The sequence below is a fragment of the Passer montanus genome, unplaced genomic scaffold, assembly GCF_014805655.1.
Source record: "Passer montanus isolate IOZ18808 unplaced genomic scaffold, ASM1480565v1 scaffold2, whole genome shotgun sequence".
Taxonomy (NCBI): Eukaryota; Metazoa; Chordata; class Aves; order Passeriformes; family Passeridae; genus Passer; species Passer montanus.
Genome location: NW_024366591.1, coordinates 28,113,211 through 28,139,100, shown reverse-complemented (window position 1 = coordinate 28,139,100; position 25,890 = coordinate 28,113,211). Strand labels below are relative to the sequence as shown.

The 25,890-nt window shown below is 40.0% G+C and overlaps 1 protein-coding gene across 1 annotated transcript; it reads left to right on the top strand.

Annotated features, from left to right (window-relative positions):
* Window positions 1-1,225: 1,225 nt before the first annotated feature.
* SMPDL3A (sphingomyelin phosphodiesterase acid like 3A) lies at window positions 1,226-13,864 on the top strand. Its single transcript, XM_039707131.1, has 8 exons — window positions 1,226-1,556; window positions 3,045-3,258; window positions 4,340-4,484; window positions 7,389-7,485; window positions 8,705-8,883; window positions 10,012-10,192; window positions 12,071-12,195; window positions 13,341-13,864. Exons 1-8 carry the CDS (start codon window positions 1,466-1,468, stop codon window positions 13,650-13,652), a joined length of 1,344 nt encoding a protein of 447 aa, XP_039563065.1. The 5' UTR covers window positions 1,226-1,465; the 3' UTR covers window positions 13,653-13,864.
* The last annotated feature ends 12,026 nt before the right edge of the window (window positions 13,865-25,890 follow it).

Here is a 25,890-nt window from a genome sequence, read left to right as displayed (position 1 = left end):
TTGTAGGAAACATTATATGTCTAGAAGACTTTATAAATATGTTTTATTTGGTGAACATTGATAGTTTTTAAAATCCAAGAGCTATCTTTTCTTAATCAGAGAAATTAAAAGTAGACTGTGATCCAGTAGTATGGGGAGCTCCACTCTATGCTTTGGGCTGTTTCACTGGAATAGAGCAAGTCATTTTTAAGCAGCATCTTCTGCCATTTGGTTTTATCAATCTATTTAATCCTCAGCTTCAGTACCTAATACAGCCTTCATCTGCCTCCCCTCTGCTGCTGCCTGCTTGCCTGTGGGTGCATGTGCCACATGACTGTCCTTACCAGCCACCTTTTCTCAGAAGGTTGGGAGCAGCTGCGCTGCCCTGCTTATTGGAGTAAACAGACTTGCTTTCCCAATACTGCCATTTATCTGCACAACAAATGATTTGTGGGGTCATGAATTTAGAAACCTAGTTTTTTTTCTTAAATACTAGGAAAGGAATGCAGTGGCATATTTTTAAGACTTGGTTTACAAACAAATCTTGAATGGTAAATATTTTTCACTACAGTCACTTTTAAACAAAGAAGTAGCCCTTTAAACAAAAACTAATTTTCCCTATTCTAAATATAAACAATATTAGTGTCAAATTAAATAAGGGAGAAAAAAGTGGAGAAGTGGTGCCTGTGAAGTAACTGGCATTGCTCAGAGCAAAAAAGAGATAAATATACTGACAAACGGGACTTCCAGCTGCTGCTGACACAGCTTTGCAGAGCCTTGGCAGGAACAGCACAGTGAGCAACAGTACATTTCAGGGTAGCCACAGGATTCATGACATCATTATTGTGATCTTCTCCTAAAACTGACACCAAGTACTCTTCCTCTATATGGAATTACTTTTGACTTCAATAAACAGCAGTTCTGAAAGCTTTGGCAGTGGAGACTTGTATTTACAATATACTTCATCACTCCCCTTAAGCTGTATTAAAGGTGTACTTGATAGTGTTTTTTATCAAGTTGGTGGGTTAGGGTTTTTGCTTTGTTTTGTTTTTAAAGCCTTTTAAGTAATCGGGATCTATTTTTACATGTATGCCATGAGATACCTTCCTTCCAAGAGATGCTTGAGACTGGTGTGGGGTGTCGAGCACAGCCCTCCTTCAGGCCGCCTCGCATCAGCCGGTGCCCCGACTTCAGCCGTGCCCGCGGCCAGCCTTGGCTCCTGCGAGCTCCTTAGCGCTGCCCCGGGGGTGGCACCTCCTGAAGGTCACCCCGGGCACGGCCGGCTCAAGGCGACAGCCCGAGCCGCCGTCCGACAGCGGGGCGGCGGCTCCTGGCCCCAGAGGTGCGGGCGGGGCGCGGTGGTTTCCGGCGGCCCCGCGGCGGGCCGGGGCTTGCACAAGCCGTCCGGGGCTCGCCTGTTTCCCGGCCGCCGGGGCGGTCACACGACTGGAGCCGTCGGCGGGCCGGGCGCTCCCGCACGGCCGACATGGAGCTGCGGGTGGCGCTCGGGCTGGCGCTGCTCTGCTCCGCGCTGGAGGCGGCGCCGGCCGGCCCGCAGCGGCCCCGCTCCGCCGTGGGTGAGTCGGCCGGGGGTCAGCGGCTGAGGGGCCCGGCCGGGGCTGCCCGTGGAGGGCGGAGGAGGCGGGTGAGGGGCGGCCCTGCGAGGGAGGCCCGGCCGGGGGCCGCTGCAGCCCGGCGGCGGGGAGGGGGGGCGGGCTGCGCTGTCCCCGCTTGCGGCTCCTTCCCCTCCCCCTGGCACTGCTCCGCACATAACCTGCTGCCGTAGCACTCCCTATCCCACTTCGGCCGCACGTGACTGCTAAATCAGTCAACAGGGCTCTTTGGAGGTTCGGGGGTTACACGGGGTTTATATTTAGTTGCCCGGGCAGGCCGGCGGGTGAAGTGAGGTGAGCCCTGCCCTGCCTCTGGCGCGGTGTCCGGAGGCACGCACTGCAAACAGCGCGCTTGGGGGCTGTGCTGGGCTGGGCTGTGCTGAGCTGTGCTGGGCTGAGCTGTGCTGGGCTGGGCTGAGCTGGGCTGGCTGGCAGCAAACACGCGCTCTGTCTGGCCTGATCCCCGCTCGGGGTGTGCATGCAGGTGAGTGCTCCGGAATGGTTTCCCACTGAATTCTCATTCCGTGTTACTCACACTTTCCTCGGAACAAGCGTGCAGCAGTGTCCTGGCGTTTGTCTTGTCTCTTGTTGGTAGGCGTCACAGTTTTAGAGATTTTGAAGATCACCTCTGGTCTTTGATTCCTGAAATAAAACTCCATGGGATACAGTCGTGTGGTGCTTGCTCAGCCATAGAGTTTAGTGTGTGACCTTGGGAAAAATCAATTTATATCTGTCCCTGTTTCACAACCACTGCCCCAGATACATGTGTGCCTTTACCAAGTGCTTTGAAACTGACAGAAAGAAATGAATCTTATTTTACATGAAACTTGAAGGCTGATAGTCTTAACACAGTTTTCATTCATCTTATTCAGCACATTCTATACTTCTCAGCTCCTTTTTCCATGCAGTGCTATGTAACAGTGGCTGAGAGCATGTCAGCCTGGAAAGTAGGTAAAGGCTGGACACACTGCTCCATGGTGAGAAGCCCAGTCTCTGCACATGTGCTGTTTCTTGCCTTTCTTTTGAGACATCTTTCTTACCATCTTTTACAGTAGCTTCCAGCCAGGGAAGGTCTGGAAAAATAATTAAAAAGCAGCTCCCTTTCTTTTCAAATGGAGTAGAGAAGTCCTTATATTGCCTCCTCTACTATCCAGTTTCCAGATTGCTATTAATGAAGAGGAGCTGATTTTTCAGTTCCTTCCAATCTCCATTTCATTTTTGGTGAGCAGCATAAAGCCATGCCTCTGCTTCTGTTTTCGGTGTTTCTAAGCAGTCTACATGAAGGACTCCTCAGGAAGAACTTGCCCACAGTTATCAGACAGGCTAATCAACAATTTGTTAACTTTGAATAGGAGTAGCAGTAAATAAACCGGAGTAAACTTGGCATTACCCTGTATATCCAGTTCAAATGCAAATAATGCATTTCCTGTAATCTTTGTTTTCTGAAAACAGGGCAATTCTGGCATGTATCTGACCTACATTTAGATCCGACTTACCACATTACCCCTGATCGCACCAAAGTTTGTTCTTCTTCCAAAGGAGTCAATGCCTCCAACCCAGGCCCTTTTGGAGACTTTATGTGTGATTCTCCTTATCAACTTATTTTGTCAGCATTTGCATTCATGAACGATTCAAAAGAGCAGGTTTCATTCATTATTTGGACAGGGTAAGTGTTCAAGTCACTCTGCAGTTAAAGCTGGATAGCCAGATAGTGTGGCAACTCACAAGTTTTGTTTGCACCTACAGATTTGAGTTCATTAATGCTAGTTGTCCCTTTAGTTGTCCAAATGGGTACTAAGTGGAAGACTGAGAGAGAATATAAGGCCTCAAGAACAGACTTTGATCTCTGTAATAACTGCTGGACTGTTCATTGTGATATTTAGCATATGGCTATATTAGTGTGAGTTAATGGAAATAGTGCAGGGAGGGTGGGAAGTAGAAAAAGCAAAAGGAAAGTTAATGGCAGTAACTGACTCATTGCAGGCCTCTGTTGAGTAAGAACATTTACCCTTTCCTGTTCCAGTCTTCAGTACATGAAGTGGGCTTAATAGTACTGTCTAACGGAGATGTTACCTGTGAGGCTTTGTGTGCCATAGCAGTGAAGTGTGAAAGGGAGTACTTCATAGTACTTCACAGTACTATGCTATCAAGGCATAGTACTGTGTCTTGTTATTTTCTAGGTATTCATAAAAGACAGCATTGATTTACCCTTCTGCCATAGAACTCTCAGTTCTACTATCACACAATTTCTTAAAGACATACATAAATGGATAATTTATAAAAGTTATTAGTATTTTTGAGTGTGAGAACTAGTTTGTTTGTTATATCACTTATTTTTGCTGGGAAAGTGTTAAGAAATATATGAAGGCAAGTGATTAATCTATTTCACTTACCTTCTTGTACTTAATTTTCAACAGGATATTGTTAAAAGGGAAAAAAGGAACTAGCAATGATATGCAGGTGATGAAAGATATATAATGCAAACTGCACAGTAGCTCAAAATTATTACTTTAATGTCTAAGAAATCTTCATTATTATAAATATGAATCATAGGATAGACATTGTCTAAACAAATCTACTTGTTCGTGTTTTTTTAAACAAAAGCCTTTGCAGAGAGCTTTGATTCTGTGATTTTAATTAGAGTGTATAGTAATGTTACATGCTAGAATGTTGATGTGTTTGCAGACTTTTTTGCCTTCCTTATGTTGCTAACAGACCTTTGTTAATCAGGCCTTTTCCTTTTTCAGAGATAGCCCTCCTCATGTTCCCGTAAAAGAGCTCTCCACGAAGCTGGTCATTAGCATAATTGGCAATCTGAGTTCTACAATTCGTAATTTCTTTCCAGATCTTCAGGTTTTCCCAGCCTTAGGCAATCATGACTACTGGCCACAGGTAAAACAAGTTAGAAATTTGTTCATACATCATATTGAGTGTGTTCCTAAGTCCTGGGCAAGCACATTGAAAAATAAGAGTTAATTATGTGTAACTGTTATTATGGAAACAGAATTCTACACCTCTTCAGTTAGCATTTAATATTATAAATAGTTCCACTCTAGAACAGAATCTGCATCACTCTCTCTGTGCTTTTACGTAAAGTAAATGTTGATGCCAGGTAGAATCTGTATGTGGCCTGAGGTCACACAAATTTATCACTAATCATTCCTCATGGCTTAGAGCCACCAATGTCAATGTGTCAATGTAGTTAATGCACACATACTTTTCCTTACTGTGTATCTCATGCCTGTGTATACAATAACTTAAATGTATCAGAAGTGACATTATTAATGGACCTGTGAGCCTGTGGTAAGCCTTCTCAAAGGCCTACTGGAAATCTGTCAGCTGGCATCACTAGATTTTTTAAAATTGTTTTTTAGCTAAAGTAATGGCAGAATTTTTGTAACATTCCCATCATTTTGTCACTGCTATTAAAAATATGTCTACTTTCCTTTCCTCATTGGACATTCAGATATAATCACATTGATGATTCACTAGTTTTGTGCAGTTGAGGATGGTGCTTTTTCACTTCGACTGTGCTGAATATTGTTCTTGGCATACTCCAAAGTAAACAGTTGCTTCATTTGTCCTTTAAAGTGTGTTGTGGGTCGATCTGGCAGCACACTGGATCAGAAGCAAATGCTGTCATTGGATGTGAGGGGATCGGAAGGGATGTGAAGCAAGTCAGCTGAAGTATTTTGTTTGAAATTCCTCATGGGAATTCAGTAACACCCCTTCACACCCTCAAGGCTTGTATTCCAGCTTTCTGTGGTATCTATTAGGCCTGTCAGGGTGTAGGTTGGTGCAGCAGGTGATTGTGTGATAGTGCGTGTCATTGCTGGAATTAGTGGTGTCCAAACAGGGGCGTAGCAGAGGTGCTGAGAGACAAGGCAAAGGAAACGTGAGAGACAAATTAACAGCTAGATATATATTGGAAGTATGAGTGCACAAACCAAGCTGTGACTTCAGTCCTCGGTGCTCTTACTGTGGTGGTAAAGCTTTGGCTTTTCATATGGACTGACATAGGGACAGGTTGATTCACTAGAAACAACTGGGAAAGAATTTTGATAAATAACACCTGAACTGAAGTGTCACAAAGTGTTTCGTGTTCACTTTGTTTTAGTTTTAAAAATTTCTTAGCAGAGAATTCAGCAATCTCCTTTGATAGAGGAAAAAATCCTACAAAAGCCTTGTGAACAAAGAATGTAGGGACTTTTTCTACAAGTATGAATTTTGTTTGTGAAATTAAATCTAAGGAAGAAAAGATGCTCAGGAGGAGCAGATGGGCGGCAAATAGAAAATTGAAACAAGCTGGTGATTGGAATAACTGGTGAATGTTGTTAGTTCTCCCTGCACAAAGCCACTCAGGAGTGTTTCTGTGATACTTTGAAATGGTGAAATTCTTCACCAATGTGCAGAACTGGCATGTTTGTCAGTTATTGTTTGAAAAAGACATGGGATCAGACAATCCCCACTATGGGGTCATTTCAACTTGTTCAATTTTTTAATGTTTGTTTTTTGCTCTTTATGATATTTCTTTTTTTTTCATATAGACATGCTTGGCAACTGTCTGTAGACTGGGAGCAATAATGGAGCAAGCCACATACTGTAGGCTGTTCTAAAGCAAGTGTAAAATCTGTGCACTTACTATGAATCAAAGAATTTTATTGCACTCTTGTGTTCTGAGCTGTCTTAATAACTGAACAGTCCTGGGTGATTTTTCTTTCAGAACATGTTAAAAATACTATTAAAGTTGATCAAGCATTGGGATACCTTTCAGATCATATATTGTGACCTCAGCCTTTCTGCATAGACTTACTTATTTCACACTCTTGCTCCTGCTTAAAACAAATCCCCAAACTGCTTCTAGCAGTTCAGAGAGCACTGACATTCCTGGGCCAAAGCACCTTTAGTCCATTACACGGCCTCTTATCTGGAATCAGGTTTTTGCTGTGTCTGTTAGTGACTGTTAGCTCTGGCTCAAAGCTGTCCTGACAGCTCATGTCTGGGCACTGCAATCAACAAATGTCTCAACAGAGGTCCAATAGACAGAGACTTACTGCCTAAACCTATAATAATGTAGGTTTAGTTTCAAAGAGCTTAGAAAGGTCAAATTTTATGTTTAAGAAAACATGCACTGCAATTTTTTCAAACACTGTGTTTTTCCTTCTAGCACCAAGACTCCATATATTTTAAGAAAGGCAAGGACAGGCTGGTGTCTTCCAGGGTTAGATCAGAGCATGGGTTTCATGAGCCTGTAGCTCAGACTGAAGCGTGCTACAGTCCTAACTAGAGCCAGTGGGAGAAAACACTGACAAAACTTTCTCTTGTACATTTTTAAATGCTTTCTTATAAGAAAAAAAAGACATCACGAAAACATTTGTGAATTTCACCAGAATATTTCTGAGGGCAGAAGTGGAGTTTTGAGGAGCTGCTATGAAACCCAAGTTATTTGAAAAAGAAACTTATATTAATACGAAAGACTTTATTTTTAGACTTTGGTATATTCATTAATTTTGCAGAATGTATCATTTTCCATTCTACTGTATTCTTAAGGCTTGCCGTATTTCTGGCGTTAGTTTAATAATGCATTAACAAGGCCGTGGAGTCAGTTCTAAGTTTAGGCATTTGTTCCTGATCAGCAATGCTAGATATTCAGAAATTGTTTTTTTTCTTTCTTGAATTCCTCCTGGTGATGACTGGATACACTTATGTGTTATGTAAGAGGTCAGGCAGGATTATTTAGTGGTTTTTTGTCTGTGTCTGAATACTAAGACTTAGGCAGGTTCTCCTCTCTCACAGGACCAGCTCCCTGTAACTACCAGTGAAGTTTACAATGCTGTAGCAGATTTCTGGAAGCCTTGGCTAAGTGATGAAGCAATCAATACCTTCAGAAGAGGTAAAGTATGGCAGTAATACATTGTGAAGCTAGGGCTTAGAGAATTAATATTTCTGAGGATTTATGCTGTTTGTTTAGCTAAGTCTCATAGGATGAGTCAGAACAATGGATTATATGTAATGCTTCTCCTGGAAGAAGTTACTTTTTTTTTTTTGAATGGCAATGCCTATATTCAGAATACATTTATTACTTTCTGTTGCAATATTTATCACTTCTTGTGACATGTATAGAGTTATTAACTTTGTACCAATGCATGTGAAATACCTTTCTGCTTCTGAGACCTCATAACACTTTTTAGATGAGGGCATATGATACACACAAAAACTTTACTTTGGAGAAAAAACTGTTAAAATGTTGTTTCTATTTTAATGGTATATGTATTTCAGAACATACTGAATAGGTGCATTTTTATTCAGGTTATGATAGCACATAGCTGTGGTGATTATGCTATATATGTTTGTATGCAGCTTACTAAACTGGCAGAATAATTATATCCTAATTAGAATTTTTGCTTTTAGCAAAGAACTGAAGAGTTCAACCCAATTTCCAATCCAGTCAAACATTAGGGATTTGGAAGTTTAATTTGTGTTTTTGTGTCCTGAATGAGAGCAAACTCTGGATGAGAGTGGAAGTAGAAACTTGGATAAGGATAGTAAAATTCAAAGAGGCAGTTAAATTATATTGTATGCTTCTGTTGCCATGGCTCCATTGAAGTCCATGAACTATGAAGATACCTATTGAAGAAGCTCAGCATGACATGGAGAATTTTGGGAGCAAGGATTGAAAAATGTGATCCTTGCTTTTCATCATATCATCAGTTCTGAAGTTAAATGACTTTCAAAGTACAGCGTTACTAAACTGAAACAGTTCTTCCTGAAGGAGCCTGTATGTTTGCTGTATTTCAAGAAGTAAGGAACCTTTAACAGCCACTCTATCTGACTTTTCCATGTCAGTTGAATAATGGCATCTAGATGCTGTCAAATAAATACAATGATAATACAGGTAATAATTAATAAAAAATTAAGTGTCAACTTCTAGTAAAATGTGGCCAAAAACATTGTTAAAATATTCTATTGTGGTAAGGTGACTGTGGCTTGAATAAGCATGATATTCTATTAGAAGGAGGAAGGTTGGGTGTTTTGTCAGTGGTGTACTTTGATTGTAGAGTTGTGCTTTGAAGCCTTTAATTTGTCATATGATGTTGGTCTTATTTTCACAGGTGGCTTTTACACGCAGCTGTTTGAATCCAGTAATAGCCATCAACCACTCAGGATAATCAGTCTGAACACAAATTTGTATTACAGCCCTAACAAGGAAACTGTGAATATCACTGACCCAGCCAACCAGTTTGCCTGGCTGGAGGAAATACTTGAAACCTCTTCACAAAAGAAGGAAAAGGTAGGGACTAGGAACAGAAGTTATCATTATTTGTTTCAATTTTGAAAAAAAAAAAAGGAATGAAGAAGTAGAGATAATGAGAGTATAAACATGCTTCTAGAAGACTAATAATGCTGCCAAAGATGCTGCAAAGTCAAAATTTTATTTTTTAATAATTCCCCCTTTAATATGCCCATTTTACTACAACAATTAATAAACTAGTTGAATGAAGTTTCTCAAATTATACAGTAAAATACGTTTTCTCTCCTACCAGGTAATATACTGTAGAAGTCAGTTTCTGACCATTTTACACATATCCTTTAATTTTAAAACATGCTCTTGACCTAAGACAAAAGCTAGCATATTTTATTTGCATTGTAATGTAATTTAAGGTATCAAAAATAGAAATTAGAAAAGAGTTTATCAGCACAAAACTTAGTCAAACTGCAGTAATTGCTATGATTTGAGTGTTATAATAACTTGTCTTTTAATACACAGGTTTTGAAGTGAAGGTTTAAATTGTTGGCTCCTGATTGATTGATTGATTGATTGGTGTGGGGATTGGATCATGATCTGAGCAATGGTGTTTCATTTGAAACATGTTTACATTTTGCTACAGTGTTGCAATTTTAGAATATTATATTACAGTCAGGAGAAAGGAGAGATTTCCTTTCCTCAGGAAACCCTCCAGCATGTTAGTTGGTGTGTGCAGTTGGCACTAAGTCTCTAACTCAGCCAGAGGGGCTTAACCAGTTATCCATGTTTCTGGTGACTCTCTGACTCTCTGGGGCAGACTTTGTAATACTCAAACATAATTTTTTTCTTGTGTCCCCTTGAGATGCCAAATTATAAGTCTTGCCCTAGTAACTTACTTTTTTCATTTGAAGTAATTGATAACATGTTCCTCAGACCTAAAGTCATGCATAGATTTAGCATTTTTTATCCCAAGACACTAAATTGATAGTATGAACTTAAGCAATTTTACTGTTGGGATTTTATATTAAAAAACCTGTCATGATTTACAGCTTTTAGAATGCCATTTTTAAAGGCAGCATTATTATGAAACTGTGGTAACCACTTTTAGGATACAGCTAAGATTACAAGTTTCAAATGAAGATGCTAATTGTGTTTCTGTATTTAATTCCTTAGGTGTATATAATAGGTCATGTCCCAGTAGGATACTTGCCATATGCAAGGAATACTACAGCTATCAGGGAGTATTACAATGAGAGACTGGTAAAGATTTTTCGCAAGTACAGTAGTGTTATTGCGGGCCAGTTTTTTGGACATACCCATAGAGATAGTATCATGGTCCTCCTGGATGAAGAAGGTAATGATGCTTGTTGACTTTTGAACTTCTTCTTCCTGATTAAAAGCAAATTAATACTTTCTTGCATGCTTTTCTAGTCAGTCTGTGTTATAAATAATTGAAAAAAGGGAATTGGGAAATAGTGTTATTTATCTGCAGGAGTTCAAGTCTCACACACTCCAATTTTATTTCCAAAGAGAATCTTGCAAGGGTGACTGTCTTTTTCTATTGATGTCAGCAGAGACTCCCCAAGCTTTCGATTTTTTTTAATGAATGCTTATGCCTAGACAAGAATTTCTAGTCTTTCCTCTCTGCTCTTACAGTGACATGGGCAAATTATACCAGCCAGTTGCTATTGTGTAATGTGTCAAAGGGAATGTTCTCAGGCCAGCTAGACATGCTCTATGTTCTTGTATTTCCTGCATCATTACTGTGCCTCTCTGCTGAGTTCCCTGCTGCTTCAAAGTTAATTAAGATAAGGGTAAGCAGGAGGTAGGGGAAAGAAAGTCTCTGCCTGTTGCATCTCTTAGATCAGCTAATTTCCCTTCAAGAAAATCACCCACGTTGAAATTTTTGTTTATTGCTTTGAAATCCCTTTAGTTCTAAGCATGGGCATGGCCATATGGAGCACTCTTAGCATCTCTAACAGGAAAATTCTAACAAGTTTTTTCTTTACCACAGAACAGTAAGAGGTTCATTGCTTTGATTTATGTAAAATACTCAAATGTTAAATGGCTCTCCATCTATGATTTGTATGAACTCATATGAGCAATGTCCAAAATGCTAACTAGGTAATATTACTCCAAATTTTTACCTTTTTACATGGTATTAATCTCTAGTAAAAAGGAATCCAGCCCAATGAAAGAAGTGGCTTCTTTATTTTTTTCTTTCAAGTTCTACTTAATGCAGTCTTATACCTTTATTTTTTACACCGTCTCATTTGTTCATGAAATCATAATCTCTACTGCAAATTTCACTGGGAACAGACTGATCTTGGTATTTGTCATTAAAGATTGCATGTGCAAGTAACCACTTCCCAGTTATTTTAGTAATTTTGTATCTTTGGACAAAATTTAAATAGTAATCAAATACACATTATGTTTGCCTGTACAGTTTTAGACTATCTTCTATTCAAGACATTTTCCTCTTGACAAAATTCCAGAGAATTCAAGATAAATGCAATATTGCAGCCAACACCAGTGTACTGACATATAACTCATCTGTATTTTCTCCAGAAGAATCTACTGATTTCCAGACTTTCAAAACTTCTGCCTATATGTGAAGGTTGACCTTGTGATTTCACTGCTATGGTGCTGTCAGAGATGGGAATAGTTAGGCCTTCCTTTTTGTTCCACAGAGAACTTCCCAATGTACTCACCTGCACACTCCGTCCCAATAAAACTCACATCCTCATGTTTCAGTTGCTGTAAAGGTCGGTGTTCACACAGTAGGTGCTGGGCTACTAAGGGTCAGGTGATGAAACAGACCCTGGTGTTTCTAATAACAATCCTAAATACATAAAACAGCATGTAAATACTGTATGGAATCAGCAACTAAACTTTTGAAATATATCTTTAGTGGAAATATGCAAAATACAGAGACTTCACATATAGACAAGATCATTTTGCAGTTTTGCACAGGCAGTTGAATTGGTTGGGAAGCTCTGGTATGGACAGTGGTACACACTGGAGTGGGTACTGTGGTATTCCACACAGGGTTTAGTCTATCCATTGGAAGTATGGCAGTTCACAGTGATGCAGCTAAATCGGGTGAAAAAATTTCTAATGTCTTTAAGCCTGTCACTCTTGTTTTTGCTGTGTTGGTACTCTACAAAAACATTTGTTTGAAAAAGAAATTATTGGAAGAAAACTGTCTCCTCAACTTCCCTTTTTTTTGCAGAAAAGCCAGTCAATTCCTTGTTTGTGGCACCTGCTGTAACCCCAGTGAAGAGTGTATTGCAGACAGAGTCCAATAACCCTGGTGTCAGATTGTATCAGTATGATCTTTTTGACTATACCTTGCTGGTAAGTAAAGATTTTAAAGCATTGTTTGAGACATTATAGTGTCAGTAGTATAGTGTAGTATTATGGCTGCTGGTGATGAAATTTTGGTCCCTACTCTCAGTTTTTCTTCCTGGGTAAAGGAAAGAAAATCTGAAAGAGAGCTTGGTTGGTCTTTCTGTGCCTGCAGAACTACCCAGTACTCTCTGCTCTGTATCAAATGTTCTTATGATGTAGGATGAAAGACAGAATTTTTCTGGGCAAAATCCTAAATCTGTTTGCAGGGAGCTGTGCAAGAGTGAAAGTGATTCACCTAAATCCAAGGTGTGCATACATACCAATGTTGTTTGCTGGTGATAGCCCGAGTTTTGGGATGCAACCCACGAAATGTTTCTAAAGGGTGCAAAAGAGCTGATGAAGAAAGCACTTTTAACCATATGATGTCTTTTGTAATCATGAAACTTCCTATAAAGAGTTTTTACAGGAAATGTTAGATACATTTAGAAGGAAAATAAAAAGTAGAAGACTTCTACTTTGTAGTTTCATGTGATTCTTGGAGACAAAGAGAATCGTGTGTAATTATTTTGGCTGTGAGTGGTTTAGACTTTCTGTAATTCAGGATAAAGTCTTGACCCTGCCGAGTTCAGTGACAATGCACCCTGCAGTTCGATTGGGACTGGGGTTTCTCTCTGGAGACCTATGCTAATTCAGGCTGCTCCTTTGTTGTGCAGATTTCACTCCTGCATCGGCATCCCCCCTTTTCCTTAACTTCTCCCTGGGCCATTCTTTTTCTGTCCATTCTGCCCCTCAAGTAGTGCCCACAGAAAAGAAACTTCTGGCTCTCACCCTTTTGCCCCACTCCTAAGGCAGACATGAACGTTGTGGAGTTTGGACAGGAAAGATCTCTAACACTGCCACTGCTGCCTTTGTGGCTCCTTTTCCTTCTCCTCCCCATCCCCCCACCATTACCGCTCTGCAAGTACCAGCTTTGGGTGTAAGCCCAGCTCTTGGGGTGGGACGTGACCTTCTATTCACATGTGAATAATGAGGAGTGACAGCTTCCTAATCAATATATCACTCCAGAGACTTAATGAAGCAGGGAAGAAAGCAATACAGCAGTGCCTATGTTTTCTTTCTGTTTTTTTCTTTCTTTTTTTGTTTAACTGTAGGATCTTTGGCAGTTTTACTTGGACCTCAGAGACGCCAACAAGAAAAATGAATCAAACTGGAAATTAGAATACATCCTGACTAAAACTTATGGCATTGAAGACTTGAAGCCAGAAAACCTATATGAAATGGCCAAGCAGTTGTCTATGCCAAACAGCACACTGTTTGAGCAGTATTACAGTAACTATATTGTGAGTTATGACAAAACTATTCTCTGCGAAGATGGGTGCAAGACCTGCCAAATATGTGCAATCCAGTATTTAGATTACTCCTCATACACAGATTGCATCAATCAGGAGGCAATGTGGAGATGAAATCTCTGTGCAGTTAATGCTGATAGTGCCTTTAGCCTGTGATTTAAAGAACCTGCTTGTTCTTTCGCTCAAGCACTGACATGCTGACAGGAAGCCTGTGGGACTTCTCTACATTTCAGGGGAGCAGTAAAACTCCCTTGATCTTTCTTCTTGCAAATATGTTTTCCTTTATCATCTAAATAAAAGTTTATTTGCTTTGTAAGAGTGGCCAGATACTGTGCTGTTGTCTCAAGTGTCCTGTACCTTCTCTAACAGGCATCCCAGTGTGTGGGAACAGAAGTTCTCTCTCAAGCCTTTGTACATCCAAGTCTTATTTCTCAGGGTGTGTAAACATAGGCAATGCCATTCCAGGCATGGGATTTTTATGGGGGCAGGTTTCAACCACTGGCTGTCAAAATTTGCAAACTGAAGTTGGCAAAACCTGCATTTGCTGAGACTTGAGTGCAGTTATGTTGTTGATACAATGCCAGTGTTATATATCTCTCTGTGCCAAGTTTTCCTTGTTAATCCCTCAAACCCAATTCTTAGGGGCATTTTCTAATGATGGCATAAAAGTGACTTAATGGAACACAAACCTCAGTCCTGTAAATGCTTAATCTAATTTTTCAGAATATGTTTGCCCAGCACAGAGTGCTTTTTTTCTTAAAATAGAACTATGTACATTGATACAGCTGTCAAGGAGTGTCTTGGTATGAGATTTTGCAGCAGACCATATATCAGGATTAAATTGATCAACATCAGTAATTGGACTCAGCATATACATTCTCTGTGTGGCATGGGTAAACATTTACTTGTGCTGTTTCTTAGATTTTTTTCAAAAAGCAGTCTAGTACTTAATGTGAAGATTATCACATGTTCAAATTCACAATTGCAGAGATTGCTTCTTCCTCTTATGGCTAAATATGTGCAGAAGATGATGCTATTAAGATGGCCCTTTATTTGGTGTGTGTATAACCAAGAAGGACCTTTACCCATTTTTCAGCTACATGAACACCTATACGTTTGGAAACTTTGGTGAACAAAATACAACACAGACCCTGCTCTATATTATCCCTGAGTAAGGGGAGCTGTAGAAGTAGCTATGAAACAAATCCACTTGATAGGTTTTTTATAATGGGATTAAAGCCTTTACTGCAGCTGTTGAGGAACTTCCTGGGTTTGTTTATACTCAAGCTTGAAATATGCAGCAGAAAATTTTCAGATACAGTTTTGGAGTCTGTAGCATGCACAACTGTAGTTGCAGATATCTCAGATTTCTCCTACATCAGTCATCCACAGAGGAGATGGTTAAATTTGCATTCAGAAACAAACCCTCCAGTGCACAGCAGGCATTCCTGTATTTTAAATTCAGTGGTTGGAGAAGATATGGTGAGCATAACTCTTTAGAGTTATCTACTCTGCCTGGCCTCAAATGGATCTGGATATGTAAATAACCTAAATTAACATAGGGACTGTACAGACTGTAAGTGTACAGCCTGTGAGGAAGTGCCATAAAGTTTCCGTTCTGAAAGCTCATGATTCCCTGTGTGTTGTATGTTTCCCTTGGTTGTGATTCTCAAGGGTGTTTTTATTTAAAAAATGCCTGTTACCAGTACCCATTTTCCGAGGGAAGCAAGCAGAGTTGTGGGTGGATAGCAGAAGGGCAGTTGGAGCTGGTAGGATAGCTGAGCTTCCTCCAATTTGCCAGATGGATTTTGTTCAGTTCAGTCTTGAGCTTTAAACCATGCTGTTTTGTTTCTGTGAGTTCTGTGGCTTCTGTTTAAGCATAATACCTACAAGACATCGTTAAAGCACTGTAAAAATTCTTCCATTACAGGCTTCTTTATTGCTAAACTTTAGGGAGAGCTGGACCATGTGGTGATTTAACTGCTAGAGAATTCTAGGAAGACGGATGTACTGCTCATGGAATATTGAACATCCTGCTTACTAGATTAGTTGGGTTTTTTTGATATTTTGTTTGTTTGTTTGTTTTTTGGTTTTTTGTTTTTTTTAATGCTGACTCCTATTGAAGCTAAGAGTTGAATGGCACCAGCCAGAGGGTTATAGCTACCAGGGTTACATTTAGCCAGCATATATCCCCTAAGATACATCCTGTTATGCAGGCTGGCATTCTCTGCTTTTTTGGTATGTAACTATAGCCATTGAAGTGCAAGCATAACTGGACAAGAAAGATCCAGCTATATGTTTGACTACATCATCTTGTAACTTGGAGGTAAACCAAGAAGAGAGCTTCCAGAGATGTTGCAGTTGAAAATACATTACATAAATCACAGGAATAGCTTAGATACCTAGGCAACATATCTAGGTATAAGGGGAAATAGAGGGAGACCTTGATGCTCTTGTTTTGGGTTCCTGCTTTATTCCTTCATGGATCTAGGAATGTTCTACAAGCAAGTTATCCTGTACTGACAGAAGCTTTTCTAAGGAATCATGGAAGACATCAAAGAAGCATGACCTGATAAAGTAGCTGACCCTAGTAGACCAGATTCCCACTTCACTTTTCAGATGATATTTTTATGGCCTCGTCTTGAAATGAAGAATTAGGGGAAATATTTGTTATGCTACATTTGACAGAAAGACAAGTTACACCACCTAGTGGAGTTAAAAGGTTTTAATTTATCTGCAGTTGAGCTAGAGGCATATAAATAAGGATTTCTCAAATATTCTAGGATTTAACCCCTAGCTTTTGAAGGACACTAGTTTTCTAAGGAAGCAGTATTGCCATGTTGCGCTTCTTCTGGGTATTAAATGTTGCCGGCTTCTAAGAGGCCATGTCAGGTAATGGATCCTGAACCCTGCGGTAGGTACAGGTGTCAGCCCCCATCCAGGGAAGAACTGAGTGAAATTCCACAGGGAATCCTGTGGAAGCTTATGTCTACATTAACAGGAACTGCAGCCTAGTAGGAGTGCCTTCTTTGACAGGAGGGTTGGTGCTGGGGAGCTGATGTGACTGCTGCACATTTCAGTAGCAGTCAAAGGATATGTTAGATGTACCCTTGAAATGCAGCTGCCAGCTGCAGTTACATCTGAAAGAACACTCTCCAAGAGCTCTGGGCAACATGAATAAAGGCAGAGTAAGTGCGGATGATCAGTAAACTCTGTTCAAAGCTGTGCTTCTGATCCAAACCGAAGTGAAGGTCCATCCAGACGGACATGTTAATTGCTTTAGATTGCACTCATTAGTGTCTGGATGTGATCTCATCAATACTATTGTTTCCACTTGTCAGCCTGAAGAAATGAAATGAAGGAGATGGGACTGGAGAATATGTGAGTGACATATTGTTAGTAAAATTGATGGGTCTAAAACCAGAAGCAGGTAACTAAGTACTTGTATTCCTTTGTGGTGAAATGGAGAAATGATGAGCACACTGCATTTCCAAGAAAAAGTATCTAGTTTAATGCTGTATCTAATTTCCTCCATGGAAAAGCAATCTCAAGAAGATGAGTTGTTACACTGGCCTGAGAATAAAATAAAACCTGTGGGAGTCCCTCTCATTCCCAGTCAAAAGGAACTATGCCAATGTCAACGAAGAAAGGAACTTTCAAATGGCTTTTCTTCCTTATTTTCCCAAAGCTAAAGACTAGGTTCTATATGCTTACCACTAGAGCTTTCAAAAAGAAAATACTGCTTTAGGTAATTCATTTGTCGTCTGTCAGCCCTAGGTTTCTTGTTCTGCTGGAGGAACATCCTGCCTATGAATTCCACCAGTTTGGTTATTTTTTGATCTGCAAACAACTCTAGTGTAAGGTGAATATTGTTTTCATACTGTGTGTGGAATATCACAACTGTAGGAACTAAAAAAAAACCCAACCACACAGAGAAAAAAAAAAAAAAAAAACCAAAATTTAAGGATGATCAGTAAACTGTGTTCAAAGCTGTGCTTCTGATCCAAACAGAAGTGAAGGTGCATCCAGACGGACATGTTAATTGCTTTAGATTGCACTCATTAGTGTCTGGATGTGATCTCATCAATTCTATTGTTTCCACTTGTCAGCCTGAAGAAATGAAATGACTGAAGGAGATGGGACTGGAGAATATGTGAGTGACATATTGTTAGTAAAATTGATGGGTCTAAAACCAGAAGCAGGTAACTAAGTACTTGTATTCCTTTGTGGTGAAATGGAGAAATGATGAGCACACTGCATTTCCAAGAAAAAGTATCTAGTTTAATGCTGTATCTAATTTCCTCCATGGAAAAGCAATCTCAAGAAGATGAGTTGTTACACTGGCCTGAGAATAAAATAAAACTTGTGGGAGTCCCTCTCATTCCCAGTCAAAAGGAACTATGCCAATGTCAACGAAGAAAGGAACTTTCAAATGGCTTTTCTTCCTTATTTTCCCAAAGCTAAAGACTAGGTTCTATATGCTTACCACTAGAGCTTTCAAAAAGAAAATACTGCTTTAGGTAATTCATTTGTCGTCTGTCAGCCCTAGGTTTCTTGTTCTGCTGGAGAACATCCTACCTATGAATTCCACCAGTTTAGTTATTTCTTGATCTGCAGACAACTCTAGTGTAAGGTGAATATTTTTTTCATACTGTGTGTGGAATATCACAACTTCTACCCTGGAATTAAACTACTTTCTAAATTAAAATTTTCATTGGGACTGTTATGTTTATACATATAAAATTCTGATAGTGATGCAGCGTTTTCCACTGAAACTGTAAAGCAATTCTCAAAACTTCTCCCATATGCTATAATGCTTGACTCCTTGCCTGTGCAACAGAGTACATGCCAATGGATGCCAATACTCCTGAATAGTCTAAGAGGCTTGATATTTTGTGCAGATCAGATGATCAGCTAGTAAATACTGACTTAAGAGCACTGAAATTAGCAGAGATTAATTAATAAAGAAGTGAATCATTCTACTTGAGATTCAGGAATGGATTCTCAAATACACCTAAAAAGTATTTCTGTGTGACATAATGCAGTCCTTTCTGGAACTGAATAAACAGACTCAGGTAGCAGTAGCAGAGTATCTGTATCAATATACTGCTTTTCCTGGAATAATTCCCCTTGTAGCCCAGAGTGGCATGATAACACAGCTGTCCTGCTTCCCCTTCCAAGTTACCCTGGATGTTTGCCTGCATAACGTTGATTTATGACATGCAGATACATACCAACAGACTTAAGTGTACAAACCCAAGCCTATGAATTCCACCAGTTTGGTTATTTTTTGATCTGCAAACAACTCTAGTGTAAGGTGAATATTGTTTTCATACTGTGTGTGGAATATCACAACTGTAGGAACTAAAAAAAAACCCAACCACACAGAGAAAAAAAAAAAAAAACAACCAAAATTTAAAGTACACTATGCATGCTTAATTAGTTTCTGGTGGTTGTGGGAATAGTGAAGGCATTGTACTAAACACTGCTATTGTCCTACTGATCACCATATATGAATTCCTGCCAAAGTAGGTAGCAGGAGAGTGCCATGTGTAGGATGGAACATGCAGTAAAATGGCTGATGACTGAAAATACAACCAGGGAGTCAACTGAAAAAATGCTGAAAGGAAAACTGCTGGAAATCTGGCAACCTCAGCCTCAAAGACTTAGTGAAGTTGTGGAAACAGCACAAAGGTGCTTACAGATGTGGCCAAATTGCAGCTTTTCAAATTCAGCTTATGTTGCCTTCAGTGATAGAGCTGTATTTTTAGAACATCTAGAAAATTGCTTCTATTATCTGCATTTGTATTGAATTTAATCAAATTAATCTGGAGCTACCAAATATATTACGTCTAATTACTGAAATATTCCCCCATCATGCCTTCTAGCTTGCTCTGGGTAAGAAAACAACAGTGTACTCAAACCTTCTAAGCTCCTTGGTGGATTTGAAAGCAACCCTCAGACATTAGGAATAACTGAGCTGGAGAAGTTGCAAATGTGGACCTGGGCAGAAAAAGTTTCTCCTATCCTGAAACGCATCCTGATATTTCAGTATTCCCCTGGGAATAAAATAAAGACTGTGTCAAGGCAGGGAGAAGTGCAAAGTGGGGATTTGCACCTGAGCCTGTCACCTTCCCCCTCAAGCATTTGCTATGCATGGTCATGGTGTTGACTATGCTTTCTCCTTCTACCCTGGAACTAAACTACTTTCTAAATTAAAATTTTCATTGGGACTGTTATGTTTATACATATAAAATTCTGATAGTGATGCAGCGTTTTCCACTGAAACTGTAAAACTGTAAAGCAATTCTCAAAACTTTTCCCATATGCTATAATGTTTGACTCCTTGCCTGTCCAACAGAGTACATGCCAATGGATGCCAATACTCCTGAATAGTCTAAGAGGCTTGATATTTTGTGCAGATCAGATGATCAGCTAGTAAATACTGACTTAAGAGCACTGAAATTAGCAGAGATTAATTAATAAAGCAGTTTAGTTATTTCTTGATCTGCAGACAACTCTAGTGTAAGGTGAATATGCATGGTCATGGTGTTGACTATGCTTTCTCCTTCTACCCTGGAATTAAACTACTTTCTAAATTAAAATTTTCATTGGGACTGTTATGTTTATACATATAAAATTCTGATAGTGATGCAGCGTTTTCCACTGAAACTGTAAAACTGTAAAGCAATTCTCAAAACTTCTCCCATATGCTATAATGCTTGACTCCTTGCCTGTGCAACAGAGTACATGCCAATGGATGCCAATACTCCTGAATAGTCTAAGAGGCTTGATATTTTGTGCAGATCAGATGATCAGCTAGTAAATACTGACTTAAGAGCACTGAAATTAGCAGAGATTAATTAATAAAGAAGTGAATCATTCTACTTGAGATTCAGGAATGGATTCTCAAATACACCTAAAAAGTATTTCTGTGTGACATAATGCAGTCCTTTCTGGAACTGAATAAACAGACTCAGGTAGCAGTAGCAGAGTATCTGTATCAATATACTGCTTTTCCTGGAATAATTCCCCTTGTAGCCCAGAGTGGCATGATAACACAGCTGTCCTGCTTCCCCTTCCAAGTTACCCTGGATGTTTGCCTGCATAACGTTGATTTATGACATGCAGATACATACCAACAGACTTAAGTGTACAAACCCAAATGAATTGAGCTCCCAGATGTTCTGGTTTGATGTTTGTTGACTATAGATGGAACACCCTAATATAGTGTTTCTAAGGAGGTACAGCACTCTGCATCTTGTGAATTGAAGTTTACAAGATTTAGGCATGCCTAAGGCTGCTAAAGAATAGCAGTTTCTTTATGATCTTATATAAGCTTTGAAACCCAAATCTCCGGTATTCAGTCTAGCAGGATTTTCCTTCAAGTGGGGGTGGTGATACAAGCCTGTCGGTGTGTCACTCAAAATATATGCAGAAAAACTCCTCTTCCAGATGGGTAGAGTGCCTTAAAACTCTTGCATGCTGCTCTGGCCTTTTTATGCTGTATAAAATGGGAAGTATCCATTTTTAAGCACATTAAAACATTCCCTGGCCAACTTCTCGTTTCTATTTTGTTGGATGTTTTAGGCAGAACTTGTCTGATATATTAGAACATTTTGCATCTATGAAAACTGCCATCTGCCACAGAAATTTGAGATCTTGGTAAAATATCATGCTAAAAGATTCTGAGGTTGTTGGAGCTGATTGCAACAAAGTGTGCATTCTTGCCTATCCTTGACTGAGTCACTGCAAAGAACATTTAACTTAGTCTCTCAGAGGATATTTAATGTTGTGTTTACATCAACCTAGCTGAAACCTTCCAGCATTTCTAACGACTTTGTTGATAGCTAACAGGACATGTTTCGAGCTGTTTGTTCTTAACAAAGTGTCCTCTTTTGTTGTTTCTGGTTTTGTTTTTTTAAAAAAATCTAATTGAAAGTATTTATACAGAGTTTGAAATTCTAGACAGGCACAGGATTTTCTCAGAATAATTGTCAGTATACAATGGAGGGATTTTCTATAGTATTTTTTTAATATGTGCCCTCCTCCAATCCCATGGCCAAAGTAAATTTCTGCTAAGCAATGTCAAAAAACCATAGCAACTATCTTGTGACAGAGCTGAGGAGGCTTTGTTCTGCAGAGGACCCATTAATCACAACACCGCCCCAAGCCCACAGTCTCATCCAATGTGATGCTGGGAATTTTCTGCTGAAAACAGTTGCTAAATATTTGTATACATGGTGAAGAGCTCCCCACAAAGTGACCCACGGGAGGAAGTGGAGTGTGTTACTTGTAGCATGTGAGACTAAGGATGGACGGAGGGGTTCCCATCAGCAGGAAACGGGGGTTTTCCCTTTAGTCTGGTCAGGGGAAGGAGGATTATGAGCAGGGAATTTGCCAGGGGAGTGGGTCAGAGGCAGGCTGGGGCACTTGTTCAGCGGTTCTGCATTGGGTGCAAGTGCTGGGGCTGGAGTGCTGCTCCGTAGGTGCCGCTGCTCACGGCAGTACACACGAGCTCCCTGCCCTCAGCAGCTCCCTGCATGGCCTCCACCCCTCTCCTAAGACCATCCTTCTACCCAGGATTTTCAAGTCACTTCTCTAAGGCCCCAGGTTTTTTCCCTGTCATAGAATCATGGAATGGTTTAGTTGGAAGCTAAAGATCATCTAGTTCCAATCCCCTTGCCGTGGTCAGGGACACCTTCTACTAGACCAGGTGGCTCAAAACCCCATCCAACCTGGTCTTGAGCACTTCCCGGGCTGGGACATTCACAATTTCTCTCAGCAACCTTCTCTGTCACCCAGTCATATTTCCTCTTTTATTTAATTGCTAAATGTCAGCTATTACTTGTTAGGTTTTTTTGCATAGTATCAATTCAAGTTTTCAGGGGAGTCCAGCATTCAGAATATGCATACAATTAAGGTTTGATCCATTGAAACAGTCAAAAAATTACTACTCACTCACAGCAAGTACTTGCTTACACAGTCTGTAAGACCTTCAGCTGCAGCAGAAATCCATCCCACTGGAGATGGATTGAATATATTAGCTGCTCTGACACAAACAGTGTCATAGTGCCTTGAATGACTTTGGAAACTTAGAATCCAGAAAATCAGCAATTGGAAAATCTGTAGCGGCTCTTCCTGTATCCCAATTATCAGTATTGATGCATGCACAAACAATAAACTCCTTTCAACCCTTATCATTTTTGCTACTTTCATATAGTTATGCAGAAAAGCAATTGCAGCTGGGTGGAGGCAAGAGTGGTTGTTTGTGCGTGGAAGAGGGGTGGCCCTCAGCTTCTGGAGTGCCTTTTGGATGGAAAATAGGATCCTGTCTTGCCTAATGATTTATGTGAAAACATGTCAGTGCTTCTCAATGCCTCCAAGGGGATGTTTTCCCACAGAAATTTGCATACTTGCCCCAGTGCTGTCTTCACATCTTTTCACCAGGCTGTGTTTTGCCACCACTTCTCTTTTCGGGACAAAGATTAACAGCCAGGGCCTCATGGTGTGCCATTTCCTTGCAGATACATTGATTCCCTCTTTGAGGCCCCAGCTGCATTCAGGGTCTCTTTGCTTGGCTTTCCCTCCCAAAGGAGAGCTAAGGCCATTTGAGAGAGACCTGCCCCTTCTCCTCTAAGCCAGGGTAAGTCATATCATGACCAGGGGAGGTGAAAATCTCTTCCTTCAGCTGCATTTGCACAACTGTTATCATGCTGCTGTTAAATAAAACTTCACAATAGGTTTGGGGGTTTTGGGCTCTGTCTGTGATACCCCTTTTCTTAGCTTTTTTTTCAGGTGATAATTTTTTCTTAACACTTTGTATGTGTGGTGACAGACCAGTGTCCTTAAATTGCAAAAGGTTAGCTCTATATAGTGTATTGCATGTTCAGCTTGAAGAATAATCACACACTTGCTTTGTTTAGGTATAAGGCCTAAACCTCTCAGCTTATGCCAGCTTAAGGAGTTTTCAGCCTCCTTTTAGAAATCCAGCTTTGGGAATTTTTGTTTGTTTACATTTATGAGCAATGACAGTGTATTCCTGAAGACACAGTTTGACAAAGTCAGGAGCAGTGAAAAATGTGAATTAACCAGTGCTAATTGGTTAGGCTGACACCTAGGTTGGCATGTTTAGACTCTGGTGCAACTCCAGTGAGGTCAGGATAAAGTCTGCATCTACATCATCTACATAATTTAACTCAGGAAATGAGAAAGCAAATAATACGTAGATGGCAAATTATAATTTTGAATAATTTTTCAGGAAGAAAAGAGCTTTCAACATACCTGCCAGATATAGAACTAGAAATAGCAATTATATTTTAAGCTTTCTTACTGTGTAACTAGACAGGTCCTATGCTTGTTAAATTTGTTGCTTCATTTCAATGCTTTCAATTGTGGTTTTCAGTGTCTGGCCAACCTTTATTTCAAGAATATCCTTTTATTTTTGCCTTTTCGAACATAGACATTTTCACCCATTGATATGCAAAATGATAAACCACTGAATTTAGTGGTTAGGGAATAGATTCTGAACTTCATACATACTATATTCAATGCATATAAAAGAATGAAAAATTCCATCTCTTTTCCAGTGCAGGTCTTCAGGTGCTCAGAATCAGCAATAGTTTTGGTTTCCTTGTACAGCTGTTACAAATTACCTGATCTCACTATTTTACTCTCAGAACTCTCTATTCTGCCCTCATCTCTCCCAGTTATGAATTACTAGCATTATGGAGGAGGCACACTCTTCGTTTTGTTGAATGTTGTAAAATATTCACTGGAATCGTACAAGAATTTGTTCTGCTGCTGGCAGAAAGCCGCTCTATAAACAATGTGCTCCTTTGTTTGCCCGAAGCATAGTAACAAATGGATTATGTGTAACAACCATCTATAGGGCTTTTATTTCATCTCCATTCAGGCTCCTCGGCGTGCTTTGCACTGCTTTTAATGAGGCTGCATGAACTATGGTAACCCCGCGGTACATTTGTAAGCAAGAGATATTGGATGAATCAGCCCCTTCCAGGACTGCATTATGAGGTGATCTGCTTTCATTACAGGATTTATTTTATAGGTGGTAGACCTCAGCGAGAGGATACTGCAGGCACAAGCAGCACTTATCCGCTCTGCAAGGCCAAGTTCAGGGGCTGCATGAATGTGAATCTGCTTTCCCACAGTCAACTCTTTCATTGCATGGCTTGAAACACAACCATTTTTGTGCATGACCTCTCTTTTGCTTCCCCTCTGCTTCAGACTCATACTGGAATGATTGATAGTCCTTTATAAAATACTCCATAAAGAACTATTTTACTTCCCATGAACATGAAAGCTTGGGTCCCCATACACATAGAAAGTACAAACCCCAGCATCTCACAGCAGAATGAAAAGCCTCTTCTGCTTTCTGCCTTTCTGAAGTGTGAAGGTTTCCCCTCTGGAACTGGAAATGTTTATTCCCTACAATGGAGCTCACTGTTGTCAAAACTAACCAAACACATATTTATATAAGTAGAGATAGAGGGCTTCTTTTTCTTTTCCTCTGGAGGCCTATGTAGGTTTTACTGATTCTTTTATATTTTTTTAAAAAAACCCATAATTTATAAATTTTACCAAAGCAATCCATTATTTGGATTCTCAAGTGGCATAGTGCCCTAGTTATATTTTGTGGTTTGTTTGAATATTTTCACTACCTTCTGTTTGTTCTGCTGCTTTTCAGCCGCTATCCGTATCACCACTGGGTAGTTTTTGCCTAGGAAAACCTGTTGCAGTACAGTTGTAAGCATGATAACAAAGTAGATAAAATCAAAGCAATGTGCTTTGTCCACAGGCCTCATCTTCCTCTTTCTAGACACATTTTCTGTATGTCACTTGAAATGTTTAGATGTTAAAAATTACAGCTCAAGCAATTCTTGACTTTGCTTAGAGGACCCAGGGAAAACCAGGAAGTGTTTGGAGAAATACAAGAGATCATAGAATCACTGAATGGTTTGTCTTGGAAGAAACCTTGAAGATAATTAGTTCCATCCCTCTACTGTGGGCAGGGACACCTGCCCCACTGGACCAGGTTGCTCAAAGCCCCATCCACCCTGGCCCTGAACACTGCCAGGGATGGGGCATCCACATCCAGAAGCCATTGCTTTGGGTAACACCCAGAACAGGACTAACCTTAAAGAAATCGCTGTTAGTTTTTTTTTCAGATTTCATGTTTGAAAGGTGGCTTTGGGAATGAATTACTGGCAGTGGGGTAAAATCAGGTTGAAAAGTGAATTGCCAAGTCATAATGAGAATCATAACAGCACAGGACTGCAACACCTTGTGTGAATTGTAGTTTTTGCTACAGAGAAGAGCACTGAGATAAAAA